The following is a 20552-nucleotide window of genomic DNA, read 5'->3' on the forward strand; positions in this document are numbered from 1 at the left end:
TTTTTTTAAACTGCATTTTTTTGTCTATGATTCTTGCACACGCAGCTGGCGTTCATGCACACAAACAAACAATTTTACTGTGTATTTATTTACAAACCACACCACTACATTGACAGAGAGTGAGATAGTTTCCTTGTGTGTCTGTGTGTGATTTGTCTTCGTGTCCTTACCCTCTGTTTTTTATTCGAAAATTTTCATTATTCCCGTTTACCTAGCCATGTTGTTGTTTGCATCATGTGTGTAAAAGGTTCAGTTATGTAAAGCTATTCAGACACGAAACAATATTCCATAAATTCAATCAGTATTCATAATTGGAAAGGGCCATAGGCCATGTACGAAGTAGCTACGCTACGCTGCTTTAGTTTTTGGCTGTGATGTGTTTGTTGCTGGTGGTGATGCGAGGTGCCAGAGCCGTGAGGGTAGGATGCTAATCTTTTAACCATCCGTCAATCATCGCTGTTGATGCGTTGGTGAGTATTCAAATAGTAGAGGTCGAGTCGAGATGTCGTCTCAGTGTTCGTTTTACTTACCTTCCGATTTGTTTGGCATGTCAGCTAAGCGTGACCACCGCGACGTGCTAGCCGATATCATCATGGATCCGTCAATATTCCTGCCGTACTCGCCGCCAAATGGCCTTCCCCAGGAGTCGAAGCTGGCCACTTACATGGTGAGTTCCTGTACCATAAGTTGTGAGGTGGTGATGAGTTGAGGGTCCCTGACGATGTGTCTGTTGCAGAACCGGTCCACCTCGACCCCCACGCGCGCGCTGGGGCAAACCCTCGCCAAGCTGGGGCTGGAAGATTCACCCACATTTACCAAGAAGGTCAGTACTTATCCTCACTTCAAAATTTAGTTAATCCTGTCCTCTTTTTTAGTATGTACTATAATTTTGTATTTAAAGGGAACAATTTTATACTTCACTGTGTCCGAACATTTCATTTGGGTGATAAACCCTTGACAATATTTTAAGAGGTATATTAGTCTCAAGTTTATTGTATTCTTCTCTGACAGATACTGATAGGGGACTTTGTTCCCATGAACTACTTTGGCCCTCCGAGTGTGATGCCAGAGTCCCCGGAAAACTCACCCCCCAATACTATGATGATACCTCCCAGCACACCTCAAGTGCACCAGGTAAAACATACACACAAACTATAAAAACACAACAACAATAAATAAACTCAGATAAAAATAATAACTTGAATTTATTTATCTTGGTTTCTTGCGGGAAATTCATAGTGAAAATTTACTTGGAGATATTTCATCTACAATGTTTGGTTGTTTACTACAAAGGTGGATAACACTATTAAATTAATTACAGATATTGTAGAACGTGAGTGTTTGTATTTAATATTACAGTTTTTATTTTCTTTTAGGTTTTTTTATAGTAATTAGGTGTATAGGTTTTTTTTCAACTACATATTTTCTAAAATACACAGTTGCATGGCAATATCTGTGATCAATACTACACTTTCATAGTGTCCTAAGGATTCTCATTTTATGTAATACATGCTTTTTTACTATTATTATACAAAATAAAATAGTATATCAGTTTTATTATAGTCTGGAATTGATGGCGTTAACAGGATTTGTCACATTTACAGGAGAATGTGGGGGGAACCACATACTTCTACTCGTCTGACAGTATGAATTCCTCAGCTGGCCTGAACGCCTCTGCTGGACAGACATCCTCATTTGCCATGGGTAATTTATACACTTATTGCATTATGCGTAGTTACCTACTATTTAGCCATATTTGATTATGCCCTCTATGACTATGAGTATAAAATTAACGTTTTATTCCTAAATAATACTAATGAATAAGTATGATTTGTTTAAATTTTCAGAAATGAACTTTCGAAACCATTGCAGTGTCAGATTCACTTACCCATATTACATGAATATCATGTACAATTATTAGTTTAGAACATTCTCTCTTCAGCAAGATACTTCAGAAAATGCAACCACGTAATGATGGTCTTCTATTCTTCATAATTAATTGTGATCCTAATAGTACTTTGCTATTGTGCAGGTGGAGACGAGTGCCTGGCCGGCGGAGTGCCGTCTCCGTACGCCACGCAGATGTACCAGCCGACGCCGCCGCCCATGCATCTTACAGCCAAGCCAGGTACAACACATGATTTTATCACCTTTGACAAACAAGATCTAGTGACAACATACAAAACCCAGCTAAATCCGTTTTTAGTTCAACCAAGTGACAGCCATTGTACCAATGAATAAAGAAGCAAATCCTCTAACTGAACGAATTCAAAATAAGAGGTCACTTGGAAAGTGAGGTGTTATTCGATTTCTTTTGCACTGTTACCTCAACTAGTTGGTACTATTGTTTATCAAAGGTTACAATCATGCATCTCATGGCTAAGCCAGGTTCAATACATGACATTATCAGTCACATCTATGTAGGATCTTGAGGAATAATAACCGAAAGTCAAGGTGTAGCTTGCGTGCGAATGTAATATATTTCTAAGGCAGAAACAACTCAAAAGTTTAATGAAATTGCCATCAGTATTTTATAGGTATTAGATGACCATAATATAATTATGGCTATTCATTAAGCCTGGTTCGATTCCTACTTTGGAGACAGGTAAATATTTTGCTCTTGGTTCTCATCTTGCTATTGTATCCTATCAGACCACTCCTTGGTCATGGAATACCCTGATGAGAGTCATATGTTAATCACTGTACTATTTTGGGCTTGCGTGCTGCACAATTTGATGCGAATCTTTTGCGATGCGACTGATATTACAGTTCAGTTCACTTAACTTGACCATTTTTCGGTTTTAGGTGTCATGACTGTGATGTATTGGCTTGTTTCTTTCAGCCAACAGCATGTAATGTAGGTACTTGTCTAATAAGGGCATACTGTCGTAGATGGAAGCATGCACTGTATTCAACTCATGAGCTGCTATTGGCAATACTGTATCGCCATTTTAGGTCATCTTTCGTGAAATGCTGTATACTTAAATATATTCTAAAAGATTCACATGCCATGTCAATATAATCCTGAATGCGTAATGAAATGTGAGGCTACATACGCAAGGCTGAAGCGGTTGTTTATTTAACCGCGACCGAAGAATAGCGATGTCATAAGTTGGACATGTGTATGTGTGTATCTGTCTGACTGCTCCGAAACTAATTAAGTAGCTTGAGAGTGTTTTTGGCTATTATAAAGCCTTATTTTTTTACTTCCCAATAGCAGGTAACCATTTCGGTTAACCTTTAAGTAGGGATTTATTTCCAATATTCAGATAAATGTTTGGTTGTTGAATTTTGTGTCTGTTACTATTTTCTAAGTACATCAGTGTAGTAAATTATATTGAGACTTTATATTTGTCCACATGGCATTTACCTGCATACATTTGGATAGTTTCCGAGATTTGAAAACAACAAAATGTATGAAACATCATTCCAAAAAAATACTTAAATATTAATCTCCAGAAAACTTTTATATGATCTATTCTATTCTATTCTCTGTGGGGGGGTTAGTACCTGCACCTGGCTCTCTCGAGTGGAACTTTTGTGCATATCCCCAAGGTCTAAACTGCCTTCCAAAGCTTGGACCATTTCCCACCACGCTGGTCCACTGCAGATTGGTGGGTTCACATATCTAGACGTGCTAAATCTAGATATGCAGGTTTCCTCACGATGTTTTCCTTCACCGTAAGAGCGATGGTATAAATTGTACTTAAATTCAAAGAACTCATTGGTACATATCAGCGCCGGTATTCGAACCTAGCTCAGTCAACTTTTAAGAATAAAAAATTTCACTCCATAGATTTTTTAAATTCCTAAAGTTGCAGAGTCAATTCTGTTATCTCAGATAATAATAAATTGACACGTGCAAAAGTTTATATGATCATTTTTGTGTTGTTATGTAAGCTTGCGCGGGTCATAATGTACTACCATGTTATTTTTAGTCAACGCCAATCGATCGATGGAGGCGCAAATCTGTATGAATAAATAATAAATTAATGCGAATGTTTCAACCATAAGCGATCGTCTGGAAAGTACTAGAGTCTGCCTGACTGAGGGTCTTTGAACCCAATGCCATGGGGGCTGTCTAGTCTAGTCTCATCCTTAAGGCTGCCTTTGACGACACTATAATTAAGTGCCTACATATTATGTGTATTGCATGATAATTAAGATGACTGATTAACTACATAGACTACAGACTAATAATATGTCTACACAATTAATTAACCCCGAGCTGCATTTAAATTAGAAGCTACTGCGAAGCTACTCTGAAGCAAATTAAACAATTACAAAAAAAAAACCATTGCAAGTACATTTAATTAATATCGTCCATGAGGGCGGTATGGTTTAGAGATCTAAAGAAAATTCATAAAGGTTCCTCTCGAGTGACCTAGGTGCTAACACCCTCCATGAGAATAGATCTAAATTAAAATAATGTTACATCAGGTCCAGGTAGACAATATTATCAGCCGGTTTCTTCAACATGTTACGCATAATAAGTGTCTACTGTAGCGTGTATTTTTGCGACAATGCGATTTTTTTATTTATTTGTCATATCTATGCGGCAAAAAATCGCGCTACACAAAATCGCAGTCCAAACTAGCATGGTTTATTAATATGAAATCAACAATATTTGTGTGCATTAAAGCATGTTCCAAACCGCTAACCACAGCGGCTAATAATTATGTCCTAGTAACTACAAAGCTTAGCGACAACTCATTTGCGTGACCCATCGATCCAGTAATAGCCGATAGCCCATAAATTCTATATCATTTCAAACAACATACAGCTCAGGTCAGCCATCAATTGAATGGGTCAGCTTAGTTATGTATGTCCTTCACTAAAATAAAGCTAAGCGTAAAGAAGCTAAGTACTTACTATGAAGCGTTTCATAATTCATAACACTTCTACATAATTATCTTCAAGTTTTACCTTCGCTAAGTTAAGCGTTAGTACCTAGGTATTCGCTTGAAATGTCTAGGTATCGGGTTGTAAATAGACTTCGATAGTCATTCACATTTCATAATTATCGAGCGGACGAACAGCCCACGTAGCACGGGGTGTACCTAAAACATAAGATTCAAGATAAATGTTTTACGTCGCGTTTTTTTGTATGTATGTATTTATTAATAAAATAAGTAGGTATTAATTTCCTTTCCCTTTAGTGTAGGCTACTTTATATCCCGGAATTCCCACGGGAAAACTTTTTAAGGCGAAGCGAAGCTAAAACAGCTATATGTAATAGTTTTACAGATAATACGTTTGTCTGTGTGCCAGGGCTGGCGGCGTCGTTCTACATGCCGGACACGATCCGCGCCGAGGTGTACCAGCGCAACGAAGACGTGTTCCTCACCACCGACCTGAGGCAGTACCCGGGTAACATACTTTATTTACCCTTCTTAGATATTGGCTGTTGAAGGTAAGCATCCACCTATCGTTGTGGTAGGTACGGTAAGCTGCATAAGTCGTTATACGCTTATGTACCTTGTCAAACTGACGAACCGTCAATATTTCAATTAATTGATAGGCGGTTTCAGATTGACAAGGTACAAAAGTGTATAGCTACTTATGCAGCTGACTGTACGTATCGACCCATAAATAAATTAAGAAACGGCGTTGGCAATGCTGATGAAGTGGACGCATTTGTGTGAATTTTTATGCAAAGAATACTGAATGCAATGCGTCCGTTGCGAACGATACCGAAAGGTTTCTGTTTCAAAAAAAAGTATGGAGATGTGAAGGTGGTAGAGCAGGGCATACATTACAATGGGAGGGTCCTCCGGTCAGACCGAGTGGTTTGACCTTTTGGGAGACGCTCCGCTCTGTTTCTGCATGCAATTTGCAGATAAAATTAAATTGCGTCATTCTAAACGTTTAGGTTTCCTCACGATGTCTTTCTTCACTGTATGCTGCTAGGCCTTCGGTCACTGGCAGTCAGTAAATAAAATCATTATTAATGAAATTTCAAACGAAATGGCTTAAAGCAAACACTGTGTTCGGATGCTACTTCACATTACGGTAAACACGTAATCATAGCTCTCCAACACGACAGCCAATCAATATCGGATCATGAGGAGCCTGCTACGACTGATCCTTCCTTATCTCTAATACACCTATTTACCTTCCACTCCCGCTAATCACATCTTATCTACCCCCATTACGCCAATGATTTCAAAAGGAAGGATACCCACGTCAGAACGTTTTGTCAAAAGATAGGTAATGGCACCCGCGCGCTGGCCCTAATTCATACAAATTCTGACAGTTTTATGAGATTTTAGGGCCAACGCGAGGGTGTCATTTTCTAGTGCGGTTGGGCCTGTTCTTACGCTAGAAATATGTAAGTCAATGCATTACGCAGACTTGCCGGAAGCCGTGGAGATGTACGCCGAGCTGACGCCGCTCGAGAGCGCCGCGCCTCACGCCCTGGCCACCTCCTTCAGGGCCACGCACCGCCGCTCCGCCGAGCACTACGCGCTACGACGCCTGCACAACCACTCGGGTACGTAGCGTCAGCTAAAGAGGTATTCTATTCTATTCTATTCTCTGTGTAAGTACCTGCACCTGGCTCTCTCGAGTGGAACCTTTGTGCATATCCCCAAGGTCTAAACTGCCTTCCTAAGCTTGGACCATTTGCCACCAGGCTGGTCCACTGCGGGTTGGTGGGTTCACATTCACATATCTAGATGTGCTAAATCTAGATATGCAGGTTTCCTCACGATGTTTTCCTTCACCGTAGAGATAGGTATGCCACCTAGCGCAAACAATTTGATTCTGAGACTTATGAGTTGAAGATAGATGAATCAATAAATTGTTATCGATATATTCAAACAAGCTCTATAACAAGTTCATTGATTGCAACTTTGCGTGATGCGTATCGATGCATCACACAAAAAAGAAAGCCACGACACTCTGATATTCGACTTTATTAAGCATAACCGTAAACATTTTGTTTGAATTACAGGAGCGGTCTCGAAGCGGCTGGAGGTATGGAAGAAGATCGACCACCCCAACGTCGTCAAACTGCACGAGATCTTCAGCACAAAGGCTTTCAATGACCACTGTGAGTTAACATGCCCCAACTGACCAAAAATATTAACTTTTCAAACCAATTTTTAAAAGTGAATTGAATTCTTGTTTTTTATGCAGTTGTAGGATATAATTCCTAGGTCATCAAAACTTAGATACATGTTAAACGCTGTCAGTTTGCTCGTCAAACCTCTCAAATGTGTCTAATTTTGATTTATACACTCACTAATCATGGTTTTATTGACACAGCATAGCGCAGTTTATAACCTAGTATCTAGAACAGCTGTTTCACTACTAACCTACTACTTCTTCTTTTCCACAGCTTTGGTGCTAGTGTACGACTACCACCCCGGCTCTGTCAGCGTGCAACAGAAGTACCTCGGCGGCGGCGGCGGCGCGGCCGGCGGGGACACGTACGACCCGTTCAGCAACGATCCCGATGCGCCGCGTCCGTACACTCACCAGGTGAGGGGTTCTGTAGAGGTTCATCATACATTCCACTACTGGGGCTCTGTGCAACGAGCACCGGATTCGATACTATTTTCGAATCTACACGAAGGGTCACTTTTACCAAACGCTAAATGTATTTAAATCAAATTTTAAATAGGTACATATTGTACTAATTGACAGACGTATGACAGGCTACTAAATACGTTTAGCGTTTGGTGAAATTCCACCTAACATATGGAAAAAACAAATGTCACTTTTGGACATTGACAAAGGAATAAAGAGAGGACATGGCATATCCACGAAAAAAATGCGCCTACCTAAACTTTGGTGTCAATTAAAATGGCGGCTTTTTAAAAATGTAAACAAACAAATTGTTTGACAGCTGAAGTACCTTGTGTTTGGATGTCAATCAACATGGCGACCGGTCGCAATGTTGTAATTTTAGGCAAAGACAAAACTACTGCTGTCCTTTTTTACGTAGGATAACACCAATAAGTTAAAAAGAGACGACGATATATTTTTAAGTACCGATTTTTATGCCAGGTCCTCTCTTTATTCCTTTGTCATTGCTTTTGGAACTATCTTTGCCTTAAATTTTGACAGTGACAGTTGACGATACGCAACGTTAACGGAGGATCGAAACTTGTGCTCGCGACTCTGGTCTCTTTCCAATGAAGGAAAGGTTTTAGGCCTAGTCCACCACCTAGTAGCTGCCCTAGTGGCCAGGTGTGGAGGTTGTGTAGAAGTTATGTATTTATGGTCTGGTACAGGGGAACCCTATTAACATACATAATATGTAAAACTATCGCTTCGTTTGCAACGAAGCTAAACTACACAAAACATCCTGTCTCTTCCCACGGTGTATTGTGGAACTGAATGCGTCCGTCCGTGATATCTTTAACTGCTAGAACAGGGGTCGGCAAGTAGTTTTAGGTAGAGTCCGGATATTGGTCGAAAAATTTTTAAAGGTCCAGAAAAAAACAACTGATATAATAAGTAAGTCCAGCTATTTATGACTAAAATTTGTGAGAAAAATTGTATCGGCGGTTTTTATAGTTTGGTTCTCGTGAAGAACAGCTAATTCGAAGAGTGTCTTCTAAGTGAGCGTCTGTTAATCTCAAACAATATTTGATTTTCAAATAAGTAATTCTGAAAATTTTAAAAAGGTGTTTCGCATATGTATGTCGTACCAAAAATTGACAATTTTGATATTCTTCTGGGACATGTTTGACCCAAAATCCTTCAGTTGACACCTTTTTATATATTTGCAAAGACACATCTTCTTGCAGATCGATTATTTCCATTTGAAGTGACGCCTTTTGTAGATTAAATAACTTGGCTGCAAGGACTTTTGCTTGGCAACCACATCTGTCCATTCGACGGCTGACTCATCTTAAAAGGGTGACTTAAGAATCAGAGATAGCTTGCCCATCTCTGCAAAGTCTCGGAACCTTGTGGCGAATTCATTGCTAAGATCGGCCAAAACTATAAAGGTACATACATATTATTACATATGCACTCACGACTGTAATCCCCGAAGGGGTAGTCAGAGGTGGCTCACAAGCGAGCCACCCACTTTTCGCAGAAAATTTGTACTCACGTGATAGGTTGCGATCCATATCGCCGTTTTGGGATTAGTACAATGCACTTAGGATACACATCTAGAATCTAGATGTGCAGGTTTCCTCACGATGTTTTCCATCACCGTAAAGCGCGCTCCACACTCGCGCCGTGAATTCGCGGCGTGAATTTACGCCGCGGTTCGCGCACAACTGTGTCCCTCCACACTCACGAAGCTTCGCAGTGATGTTCGCAACTTCAATGAAAATATAAGATAAAACAGTGAGTGTGGATGCGTTCGCGTTCGCGCGTCGCGTAGGTACCCTTTGTCGCGGGCCAAAAAACCGACACCGGACGGGAAGCGCGAACGCGAAGGCGGGAACAACATCTACACTCGCGTTTCACGATTTCGCAGGCGTTCGCGGCGCGAGTGTGGAGCGCGTGTAAGAGCACGTGGTATTATTGTACTTAAACTCCTTAATTGAAAACAAAATTGAAAGAATTCATTGGTACAGGCCAGGATTTGAACCCACGGCCTCTCGATTGAGAGGACGAGGCCTTATCCACTACGCCACCACTGATCGATATTCAAATATGCCAAAAATGTTGTCTTTATTATAATTATTATGGTCGTCGGAGAAGCTATAAGTACCTACCTATGAACAGAGCGCGCACGGCGACTCGACAGCGCGCGCGCGGCGGCGGGCGATGTTTTTGATTGATATAGATGTTGTAAAACAGATTTATTACATTCGGTAGGTACTAAGTTAGATTGTTTCGAAATATTACAATAATGTTCAAAGTATTTATTTATACTTGACATGCCTACATTACAATATTTGGCGGTCCGAGGTTCAACCTTTCGCGGTCCGCAAACGGACCGCGGTCCGCCTGTTGCTGACCGATGTGCTAGAAGCTGCTTTTAGGCGTCATTGTATCCACGTTGTCTAAGTATAATTTCACGTAAGTATATTGTTTAGTTTGTAGGTATTTATTAATTAATTCTTACGTGGGTGGTCTGAAAAGTTTCCGACCTCAACGTGAAGATGGCAGCACACATCAATTAAACTCAGGGAATGTAATGGTGCATCTTTTGACAGCAACACTTCAAAGTTTCAGCCATTTCTGACGCGCGGTTTTTATTTGACAGTCGCTTGAGTGAGTCGATCTCGAAGTCGAAAATCTTTGTCCTCCGAGCGCAGTTTTTAGTTGAGGGAACAGAAAGAAGTCGCTTGGGGCTAGATCTGGTGAGTAAGGTGGATGGTCAAGCAGTTCAAACCATAATTCATGGAAACCGTTGAGGTGTGAGACGGGGCGTTGTCTTGGTCAAACAGAATTTTCTTTTTCTGCAAATGTGGTCACTCACATCGAATCACTCAAGCGACTGTCAAATAAAAACCGCGCGTCAAAAATGGCTGAAACTTTGAAGTTTTGCTGTCAAATGATGCACCATTACATTCCCTGAGTTTAATTGATGTGTGCTGCCATCATCACATTGAGGTCGGAAACTTTTCAGACCACCTACGTATATAGTTAATAAATTCTTTAGTACACTTGACCTTATCTGAACATAAATATTCTTCCACCCAAAGGTTGTCTTGAAAAAATCGCTTTTAGTGATAAGACCGCCTTTTTTGTACCTATGTGTTTGTATTTAAGCTTTGTTTAATCTATTCTTGTGTACAAATAAAGAATATTCTATCTATCTAAACCAAATCTCCCCTCAGAAAAACGCGATGCTCCGAGCGGTTGCCCACGGCGCCTTACTGCCTGAAGCCGAGCTGTGGAGCCTGCTGGTGCAGCTCACGGCGGCGCTGCGGGCCATCCACCACGCCGGCCTCGCCTGCAGGTGAGACCCAAGCATAGCCAACTAATTTAACGAGCACGGGACGCAAAAAAAATATAACAAAAGGTGACAAAAATCTTGCGTCGCGCTCGAGGTAGGCAAATGTGAAAGAGAAGATTTTATGTTTGCTGTTGTATTCTAAACTCGAATGTATGTGAGTGTAGATGTTTGCTACTCTTTCCCGGCGTGAAAAGTTGAGTTGCGCGCAAGCACCTTGGCTTTACTGGAAAATATTATATATAATATTATATTATTATATTATATATAATATTGCTTTTAAGTCGAAGCGAAGCTCGCCAAAGCTAAGCTAGTTAATGGATAATAGAACTGTGTCTGAATGATAATATCAGCATCATTATAAATTTATAAATTACAAGGCTTGCTGCCAACAGTTGGCCGTAAGTTTGTGTACTTTTTTTCTGTTTGTATTTGGTGTGTGTGTGCAGTGCACTGAATAAACGTTTTCTTTCTTTCTTTCTTCCATAATATAATATTGTGTATACAGGAGCCTGGAGGCGAGCAAGGTGGTGGTGAGCGGGTGCCGCGTGCGCGTGGCCTGGGCCGGCGCTGCCGACGCCTCGCCCGCGCCGCACTCCGACATCGGACAGGTATACTATTCTATTCTATTCTCTGTGGGGGTGTAAGTACCTGCACCAGGCTCTCTCCAGTGGAACCTTTGTGCATATCGCCAAGGTCTAAACTGCCTTCTTAAGCTTGGGCCATTTCCCACCACGCTGTTCCACTGCGGGTTGGTGGGTTCACATATCTAGATGTGCTAAATCTAGGTATGCAGGTTTCCTCACGATGTTTTCCTTCACCGTAAGAGCGATGGTATACATTGTACTTAAGTTAAAAGAACTCATTGGTACATGTCAGCGCCGGGATTCGAACCCGCATCTGTTGCGTGAGAAGCGAGCGCTTACCCGACTGAGCTACCACCGCTCTCTCTACAGGTATACTATCAAGCCATACTATTGATTCCTTGTGGAAACATCCAGGGTAAATATCAGTAAGTTTCGTAGCATCAAATATCTTCTTAGTAAAACAGTTAGGTAGGTAGGCTAAACGTTACAATTTGGTGCCGTGACCAGGATGAATTCAAATATTATTATTCATCACGATGATTGACCCTAGTCTACATAATTATATCTCAGGTATTATCACCGATACCGACACGCCAAGAATATCATTTAGTAATATATGAATTTCCATCCATCCCTCCAAAGGGACCTTAGTCGGTATTAGATAATGCATATTATATCCCTGCACTCTGCAACTCATAAATAAATAAATAATATCTTCCTATAAGATGTGTTGACAGAATAGTCTGGAGAAGAACTGTGGAGGCCCTATGCTCCTCGTGGAGTTAGAAGAAATAATCATCATAAGATGTGTAGTAATGGAGAGATTCATCATCATCATCAGCCAATAATCATCCACTGCTGGAGATAGGCCTATCCCAAGGAGCGCCACAACACTCGGTCCTCGGCCTTCCTCATTCAGCCACTACTGGCTACCCGCCTAAGGTCATCTTTCCAGCGGCCAGAAGGGCGTCCTGCGTTTGCCTGTTCGTGGTCTCCACTCGATAACTCTGGAGATATTAATGTATTTCAATGGGGAGGAAAACGCAAAGCTAATTACAAATGTCGCCACTGTCTAGTAGGCCCGACTCCCCAGTTCTACTTGGTTGGTTCACTCTCCATTTCTTCTACCCAATAATGTAATTGGTCAGAAAGTCAGAACCTGAAAGCCCACTCGATAGTGCTGCCAAAGTTTCACTTGGTTTTCTCCCCTATTGCGATGCTTGTGATCACTCGAGAACTTAACCTTATTACTAAACAAACAAACAACATCATAACCTAATCTCTGTCCAATCCAGGCTCAACAGGAAGACCTGCGCGCTCTAGGCCGCCTAGCGCTTTCTCTCTGCGTTCGTTCGCCGACTTGCGACCTGCCGGCGGCCATGGAACGCGTGGCCCGCACCTACTCCGCCGACCTCAAGAACCTCATCCTGTATGTATTGTATAGGCACTGGCGCCTCTAGCGGAGACTATTGGCAACTTTTGATGGAAATTAGCCGGGTGATTCGATTCTAATTTTTCTTTTTATTTTAATATCACGTTGATATGCCATTATAAAGAACAATAGCGTTTTTGCTCTGTTTTAAAAACTGGATGGTCATTCTAGGTTCTTGATAAAGGGTTTAAATGTACCGTTGGCATGGCAGATTCTCAGAAATATTTCATAATGGCGCCGTTTTGTACAAGGAAATAGTATACGAGCGACCTGCCGGCGGCCATGGAACGAGTGGCGAGAACCTACTACGCCGACCTCAAAACCTCATGTATGTGAACATTATGTGGACAGTGGCGCCTCCAGCGGAGAGTGTTGGCAACTTTTTACGAGAATGAGACGGATGATTAAATTCAAATCGTCTATACGGCTTTATAAAGAACAAGCCAGCTCTTGATAATCGTCCTATAATGTTTTATTTCCTTTCGAGCCTGCTATTTTCCCTGATCAAATTAATAGTGAAAATTAAAGCCGCGTCCACGACGCTATAGAAACTAGTATTATTTACTCTATGGCTGAGATTTGTACGCAATTCTCCGCCAGAGTAAATAATACCAGTGCTTGCCGCCTCTCGCCGTCGTGGACGCGGCCTAAGTGTCAAGTTGGCAGCGGACGACATAGAGCGACGTGTCGTGACGTCACTGACATTACTATGAATTTCCATAAAACCTGCTAGTGACGGTGACGCTCGACGACTCAGCTGTTAGGCCTGGGTCTCCTATTTATCCCGTAGGTCGCGTCCAGCGTCACGCCGTAGGCCGCGTCACGATGCTTACTACGTCTACGCGCCAACGTCGGCGTGTGAGGGAGACCGCATCAGTACATTTCTATAGTGAGCATCGTGACGCGGCCTACGGCGTGACGCTGGACGCGACCTGCGGCGTAAATAGGAGACCCGGGCCTTAGTGACGGTGACGCTCGACGACTCAGCTGTTATCTGTGACGTCATGTCGTCCGACGCCAATTTGCCCCTTAACCGAATAACTACGTAGTGCGTGAACGTTGTTTGCAGTTACTTGCTGTCGACATCGCCGGCTCGCCGCTCCGTCACTGATCTCATGCCCATGATCGGGGCTCGCTTCTACACTCAGGTAACAAACAACCGGCCTGTTATAACACTGTTTTTTTTTTATAAAAATAGTTTTAATGTTCAAGTAAAGGTACATATTGATTCAACATTATAGAAGTTACAGTATTACTATTACCCTTATGTACTTAGATATGGATAAAATAGAATAGAATAGACCACCAGTTTAGATTCACCAGTTAGTTACTTAACTAGCTGTCAAATCATTATTACATAGTATAAAGCCTAGTCGCTTTTTGCGTCTGTCTTTGTTTATGTAGGTATGTATTACTCGATGTTTAAAATACGTTACAGATTTTGATGGGTTTTATTTTAAATAGATTGTGTGATTCATGAGGTAGGTTTATAAATATATATTTTTTTATCTAGCAATTGTAACGTTTCCTATTTACTATAGTTAAAGGAATAATACAATATTATTTTTTCGCCCACGGTATGTGTCTGACACGCACAATGCCTTTAGATACAAACGGCACATAACACTCAATTCTCTCTTCAGGTGGAGGCTCTACAACGGCGGGCGGACGTCATAGAGACGCAGCTGGCTCGCGAGGCCGACAACGGGAGGCTCCTGCGCATCCTGCTGAAGCTGGGAGCCGTAAACGAGCGACCCGAGTGAGTAGCAACTATACTCTGTCCATTATATTATTGGTTTTTAGACAGTTCAAATCCCATACATTTTTGACGACTGCAAAGGAAAACCAACTTAGCAGACATAAGGAAACGTCATAAATACAATAACATAGTGGAAGCTCTATAACTAAGGTTATAAAAAATGGCATAAAAGAGCCTGAGCTATGCTAATGTACAACTCTTGTTCTTAAAGAAGGATGGTTCGTTCGTTAAGTAGGGTCTACTAATTAGCTATTTGGCGCTCCAAGTCGCCAAATAGCTAATTAGTAGACCCTACTTAACGAACGAACCAGCAGAGGATGCAATAAAATAAAGTGGAGACCGATTTGAAATAATGCGTGTTAGACTGGATTTCACCATTTAGGAATGAGGGGAATAAGTCTGCTATTTACTCGTAAATATCTGCTATTTACTCGTAAATAGTGGTGAAGTCGGGCCTTAGTGATACACAGAAAATTGCATCTAAAACTATACCGACCTATGTACAGTCAGCTGCTTTAGTAGCTATACACTTTTGTACCTTGTCAAAATACCTACTAAACAAAACATCAATGTTTGAATGAATGAATTCACAGTCAGTGAGTTTGACAAGGTTCAAAAGTGTATAGCTACTAAAGCAGCTGACTGTACTATCCTTAAAACCCTCTCGTATGACATTGCAGGTTGAACATGGACGCGTCCTGGTCGGAGACGGGCGACCGCTACATGCTCAAGTTGTTCCGCGACTACCTGTTCCACAGCGTCACGGCGGACGGCAGGCCCTGGCTGGACCAGGCGCATCTGGCACACTGCCTGAATCAACTGGACGCCGGATCTCCGAATTTGGTATGCGCACTACTGAGCCTCTAATGACTTGCTTGTTCCAATTTGTCCAATGACGAAAGGAAGGTATGCTCGTTTTTTTTTCGGAGGTATGCCAAGTCCTCTTTATTCTTTCGTCATTGACCCTAAGGCGGATAGACACTTTAACGTTACATCCAATGTAACATGCAATGAAAGAATTTACAAAGTGTTAACGCCATGCGCGCACTAACCGTGCACACTAAGTGCATGAACACAGCATTTAAACAGTGGTGTGTAATTTATTGCGTGTTAGATGGAACTTCAATTATTGTAACAAAGGGCTTGAAAAGGTTGAGAACAGGATGTAAACAGGATGAGATGAAAAAATTATGGAGTTGCATTAGGAAGCGAAGTACGCAAGAAAAATTAAAAGTGCCCATTACAATAAAACAACGTTTGCCGCCAGGTGGAGCTGATGTCGCGCGACGAGCAGAGCGTGCTCGTGGTCTCTTACGCCGAGCTGAAGCACTGCCTCGACGCCGCTTTCGAGGAGCTGATGCTCGCGGCGCCACCCTCCTAACATCCCGCGTCCCCGGCCGACCAGCCGCCCGAACACGCCCCCTCACACGACCGCCGCACCCCAGACATGATCAACTACCCGCCCCTCGTCAACCCCGACATGCCACATGTCAACCCCGACATCCCACGCCCCATGCCGGTAATGATGCCCAATAACAACCCACTCCTCATCGTCCATCAGATGCCCGTACCGTACTGGGGTATGCCCGTACCCTCACCCTATTTCCCGGGGCCGATCAGCAACAACCAGTATATAAATGACATGTTTCAAAATTAAGAATTTTGAAAATGGGGCCGGGTTTGTTAAGTCTAGCGCGAACCGTCATTTGTAGGCCGCTTCTAGACTTGATTATGAGAAGGTGGCGTGAGTACTAGCCGTGTAACTTCTATTCACGATCACTATGGCCGGGGTTTTATTAGTACACTTTAAGGACTTGACTGTAAGATATTTTGACAAAATTTTGAATGTCATATGCGTGCCTTTAGAGACAACAGCATTATTTGGATTAATATCTATGTACTTAGACGTGTTATAACAGCTTTCGGGCTGATTCGGTAGCATTATTGTCTTACTGTCAGAGACTATGTGTGTTTATGTGCGTTTGGGCTCAGTGTTTGCCTCTCATTGTATTTTTAAGTTATGATTTTATTCTGGTGACAAAAAGTTGCACGCGAATTTTCTGCGATAAATAGTATAGGGTTTAATTATATAGTCAAGAACACTTATTATAATCACATGATTGAAATTGAAACATCACAGACGGTTAACATCATTGATTCTTAAATTTTATTGTTGATAGGTACTCATGAAGAAAAAAAAATATCTAACAATACTATGATGATTACAAAAACATAGTTTGTTAGAATGAGGCGGAGATGTTTTGCACAAAAATGCGATGTAAAAGGGATAGGCCTTACATCGTGGAGATATGTTGCAAAGTGGTCTCGTATATATTTTAGACGCATTGTGCGTAACTGTAATTATAGGCGATGATAACGTCCGATATAAAATTATTGTTGGTGTGATGGATGGCCGCTAAAGAATATAGCGGTCTATAATGTGTAGCTAGCTGTCCCCATGATGTCAAAAGCAACCAAATAATAATAATATTAACAGAAGTTAAATCAAGTACAAGCATGTCATTAAAATATGATCAAATGATATTTTTGGCAGAATTTTAACGAAATTTTTGAACATACATACAGTAAACACATGCTTAAGATTTTTTAAATAAATATTTGTCAGTTCATGTGTTTATGGGGTAAATGAGAAATATATATTATTTTGCAAGAAAACAAATTAAAAATTAATCCCCTTTATGGTCGTTGGATTGTATATTTTGTATAAAAATATATTTGAATCCCTAAAACGGCGGTGAGTTTGAGTGATAATAATTAGACTAAGTGCCTGTTTCACCATGTCTGGATAAAGATTATCTGTAGGATATAAATCCTGCTTGACACTCTCCGAAATTATGTTCTAGACAGTGTCGACATGTTTTTTATGACTGATAAATTTTATACAGGTATTGTGAAACTTGCGGTAAGCTTTAAATAATTATAGTGTCTTCGTTTCCTATCAGTTGAATTTTTAAATAAAATATGCAATATCTAATATTATAATGTGATCAATGTGATGTATTGATGTATAGTATTTCAATAATTATTCAGTAGCGCCGCATTCAGACCCTCTGATTTTGGTCGATAATGCACTTAATATGTAATGTAAGTAAATGTTTTTATTTATATTTTACCAATTTCACAATTATTTTAAACAGTCAATAAATTATAAATGAAGCAATCTAAATGTATAAGTTCCGAATGGGATAGTATTTTAGTAGTATTATAAATTCACGTGATTACATGTCTAGATTTAGAGAATTTTGCCGTTATTTTGTGCCTTTTTAATTGTATTTTCTTATCCTGGTTTATTAAATGTATTCGCAATAATAACTGTCATCAATAATATATCCTCTTGTACGTAGATTAGAAACAATATATCGTAGCCTTAAATACGGTCTGCAATAAGATAAGATTTGTGTCGTTCAATATAATGTATATTCATGTTATCTGTGTTGTGAACGAATCGTTGCTTTTGTCATCATGGGACGCAAAACGCGTCTTTGTGTAGGAAAATGTGAACATTCCACACGCTTGTAGCTCGCGCTCTGTGCGGGCATTGCGACTGTTTTAGGTGCAGCTTCCTTACCACCACCGCACATTAGCAATCTGCAGCATTGCTTATCAGATTGCTAATGTGTCTACGGTGGTATGGTAGCAGGTGTAATAAATTTATGGCAATAAGGCTCTTAATAAAATAGTTCTATCATCGGCAGGCCTGACAAAGAGGATGCACATCTAGATAGTTGTAGTGTACGGAAACGGTCACAATATGAGCATATTTTATGCAAAACAATCATCATCACACATCGTACACAATAGCCTGTCTAGATGTGCTAGATACTGTTTGTGCCCTCGGCCAGGCAAGCTCTTCTATTCCTAATTTTATTATTACACATATTACGCATACAATACACACAAATACTGTCATGTGTGTATAGTAAATCTATCTAGGTATCTAAGGAGTCCGGAGCTAGGGCACTGCTTCCCTCGCAGCGGGCAGGTCAGCTACTCGACCATTGGATGCACATAGCCAGAGCCTACGGGTATACGAGTATTCGTCAAGTGAACGTAGAGACAGCCTCTTTAGTACATGGTTCTATAAAGTGCTCTGCCGATGCCGGCGACAAAACCGACTTTGATTGGCTCTTACGATAGCTACTACTGCCTGCCCCCTGCAACGGAAGTATAAGGCAGCTCCATTAGCAGTTCAGCTTTTGTACCTTGTCCAACTCACACACCGTTAATCTTGTGGCGGTTTCTTTGTTAGTCTGGGTATAAAAGTGTGTCTAGTAATGAAGCTGACTGTACCAGTGTATTGTCTATCCATCTTCCTCTTGAAAAATGATTACTTATTGCGGACAAGCTCCTTCATCTCATAATTTTATTTATTTTAATTTGTTGATTTTAGATTTAAACACGCACGGCTTATTGTCTAGTTTTAACATTTTGAAACTAACGGTAACGATAATATTATTGTTACGGTAACGCTTTTCTAAAGCGATCTCAATAAAGTGTAAACTACACAATAAAGCCCAGTGATTATTTTATCCCGTGACTAGTGTCCGTCTTTTGTTTTTAATTATTTATTTTTAGTTTTCTTGTCCATTTGTTTTAGCTATTGATTCCGATTTATACCTACTTGTGTGTACGTACAATTTGGAGAATGAAAATATTTTGGGATGATTATGATTACGTGTAGGCATATATCTATATTATATTTAAGTGTATATTTTTTTCTAACTTACAAATAAAATTTAATTATAAACGTGAGTTTTATTTTACGCTATATCACTACATGGTTGACAAGTCCTTCATTGATCGAGTAGGTACCTTATTTCAACTTCTCACATTAATAAGGACGAAATGCGTACCTTGGTAGTGTAGCAAGTTAAGATTTGCTTAGGTTTACATTGATGAAGCACTGCGGAACAGGTTTCTGCATCTTTACCAGGGTGTCCACTATCTGGAAAGTCAGGGAAAGTCAGGGAAAAGTCAGGGAAGCTCAAGGTGGTCAGGGAAAGTCAGTGAAATTGATGGGCCACCTGGAAAGTCAGGGAAAAATGACCTTTTTCTAGCAAAATTGTTAGTACTTTCCTTTAGTAGTAATACTTCTTTTTTACGTGAAATACATAAGTCATAAAATAAAATCTCGTTTAGTTTTGGAATATTTTTGACTGATCCTTACTAGGTATTATACTATAATAATTACTTATACAATTAAGTTTTTAAGATCTACGTGATAAAATAAAATATGACAGTTGTAAAAAATAGTAGGAATTCTAAAAGATTAGCTAGATCCCAGACTCAGCTCGTATATATACAGGTTGATGCAAAAGAGGCTGACTCATCTCACCAATCAAAACAAATTTAGTTTAAAGACTTTTAGAAGTTTGTGATAAAAACGTCATTTTGTTGGTGCAGACGCGCTGCAGCCGCGCTCATTAACTGACATGGAAAAAAGGAGGAGGTTCTCAATTCGCTAATTATTTTATACGTCAGCGAGATCGCATACGCTGCCTCTGCGCGGCGTCTATTAATCAAATCTATTTTTTTTACTAATTTAGCAGAGATGAAATTTATTCTATTTTGTACTACATGTTTAATCAAAGTTCATAAAACACAACTAAGTAACTACTTTGTCGGGCAGGAGCTCTCTCCTCCTCTCCATACAAAAAAAAAATGTTCTGTTTCAGAAATCAGAATTATATTAAATAATTTCTGATTACTGAACGCTTGGACTTAGTAGTAATTGACATTGACAACAAGCGCCCCCGCCTCCCCGTCCCACCGCTCACATACCTAAGGCACGGCCAGCTAGTTCCGCGTGCACTATAGGTAATCAGTAAAATTTTGGTCAGACTTTTAAACTAGGCAGTATAGGGTGGTCTGAAAAGTTTC

General features: G+C 40.6%; 1 protein-coding gene across 1 annotated transcript; it reads left to right on the plus strand.

The window, feature by feature from the left end:
* The first annotated feature begins 109 nt into the window (after positions 1-109).
* On the plus strand, positions 110-19419 carry LOC105384131 (PAN2-PAN3 deadenylation complex subunit PAN3). Its single transcript, XM_038121813.2, has 17 exons — positions 110-470; positions 555-667; positions 737-823; positions 1012-1134; positions 1605-1704; positions 2033-2128; positions 5272-5370; positions 6353-6493; positions 6956-7054; positions 7343-7485; positions 10758-10879; positions 11382-11484; positions 12756-12889; positions 13962-14040; positions 14536-14651; positions 15332-15494; positions 15919-19419. Exons 2-17 carry the CDS (start codon positions 593-595, stop codon positions 16030-16032), a joined length of 1794 nt encoding a protein of 597 aa, XP_037977741.1. The 5' UTR covers positions 110-470; positions 555-592; the 3' UTR covers positions 16033-19419.
* The last annotated feature ends 1133 nt before the right edge of the window (positions 19420-20552 follow it).

Source organism: Plutella xylostella, chromosome Z (assembly GCF_932276165.1).
Source record: "Plutella xylostella chromosome Z, ilPluXylo3.1, whole genome shotgun sequence".
Classification (NCBI taxonomy): Eukaryota; Metazoa; Arthropoda; class Insecta; order Lepidoptera; family Plutellidae; genus Plutella; species Plutella xylostella.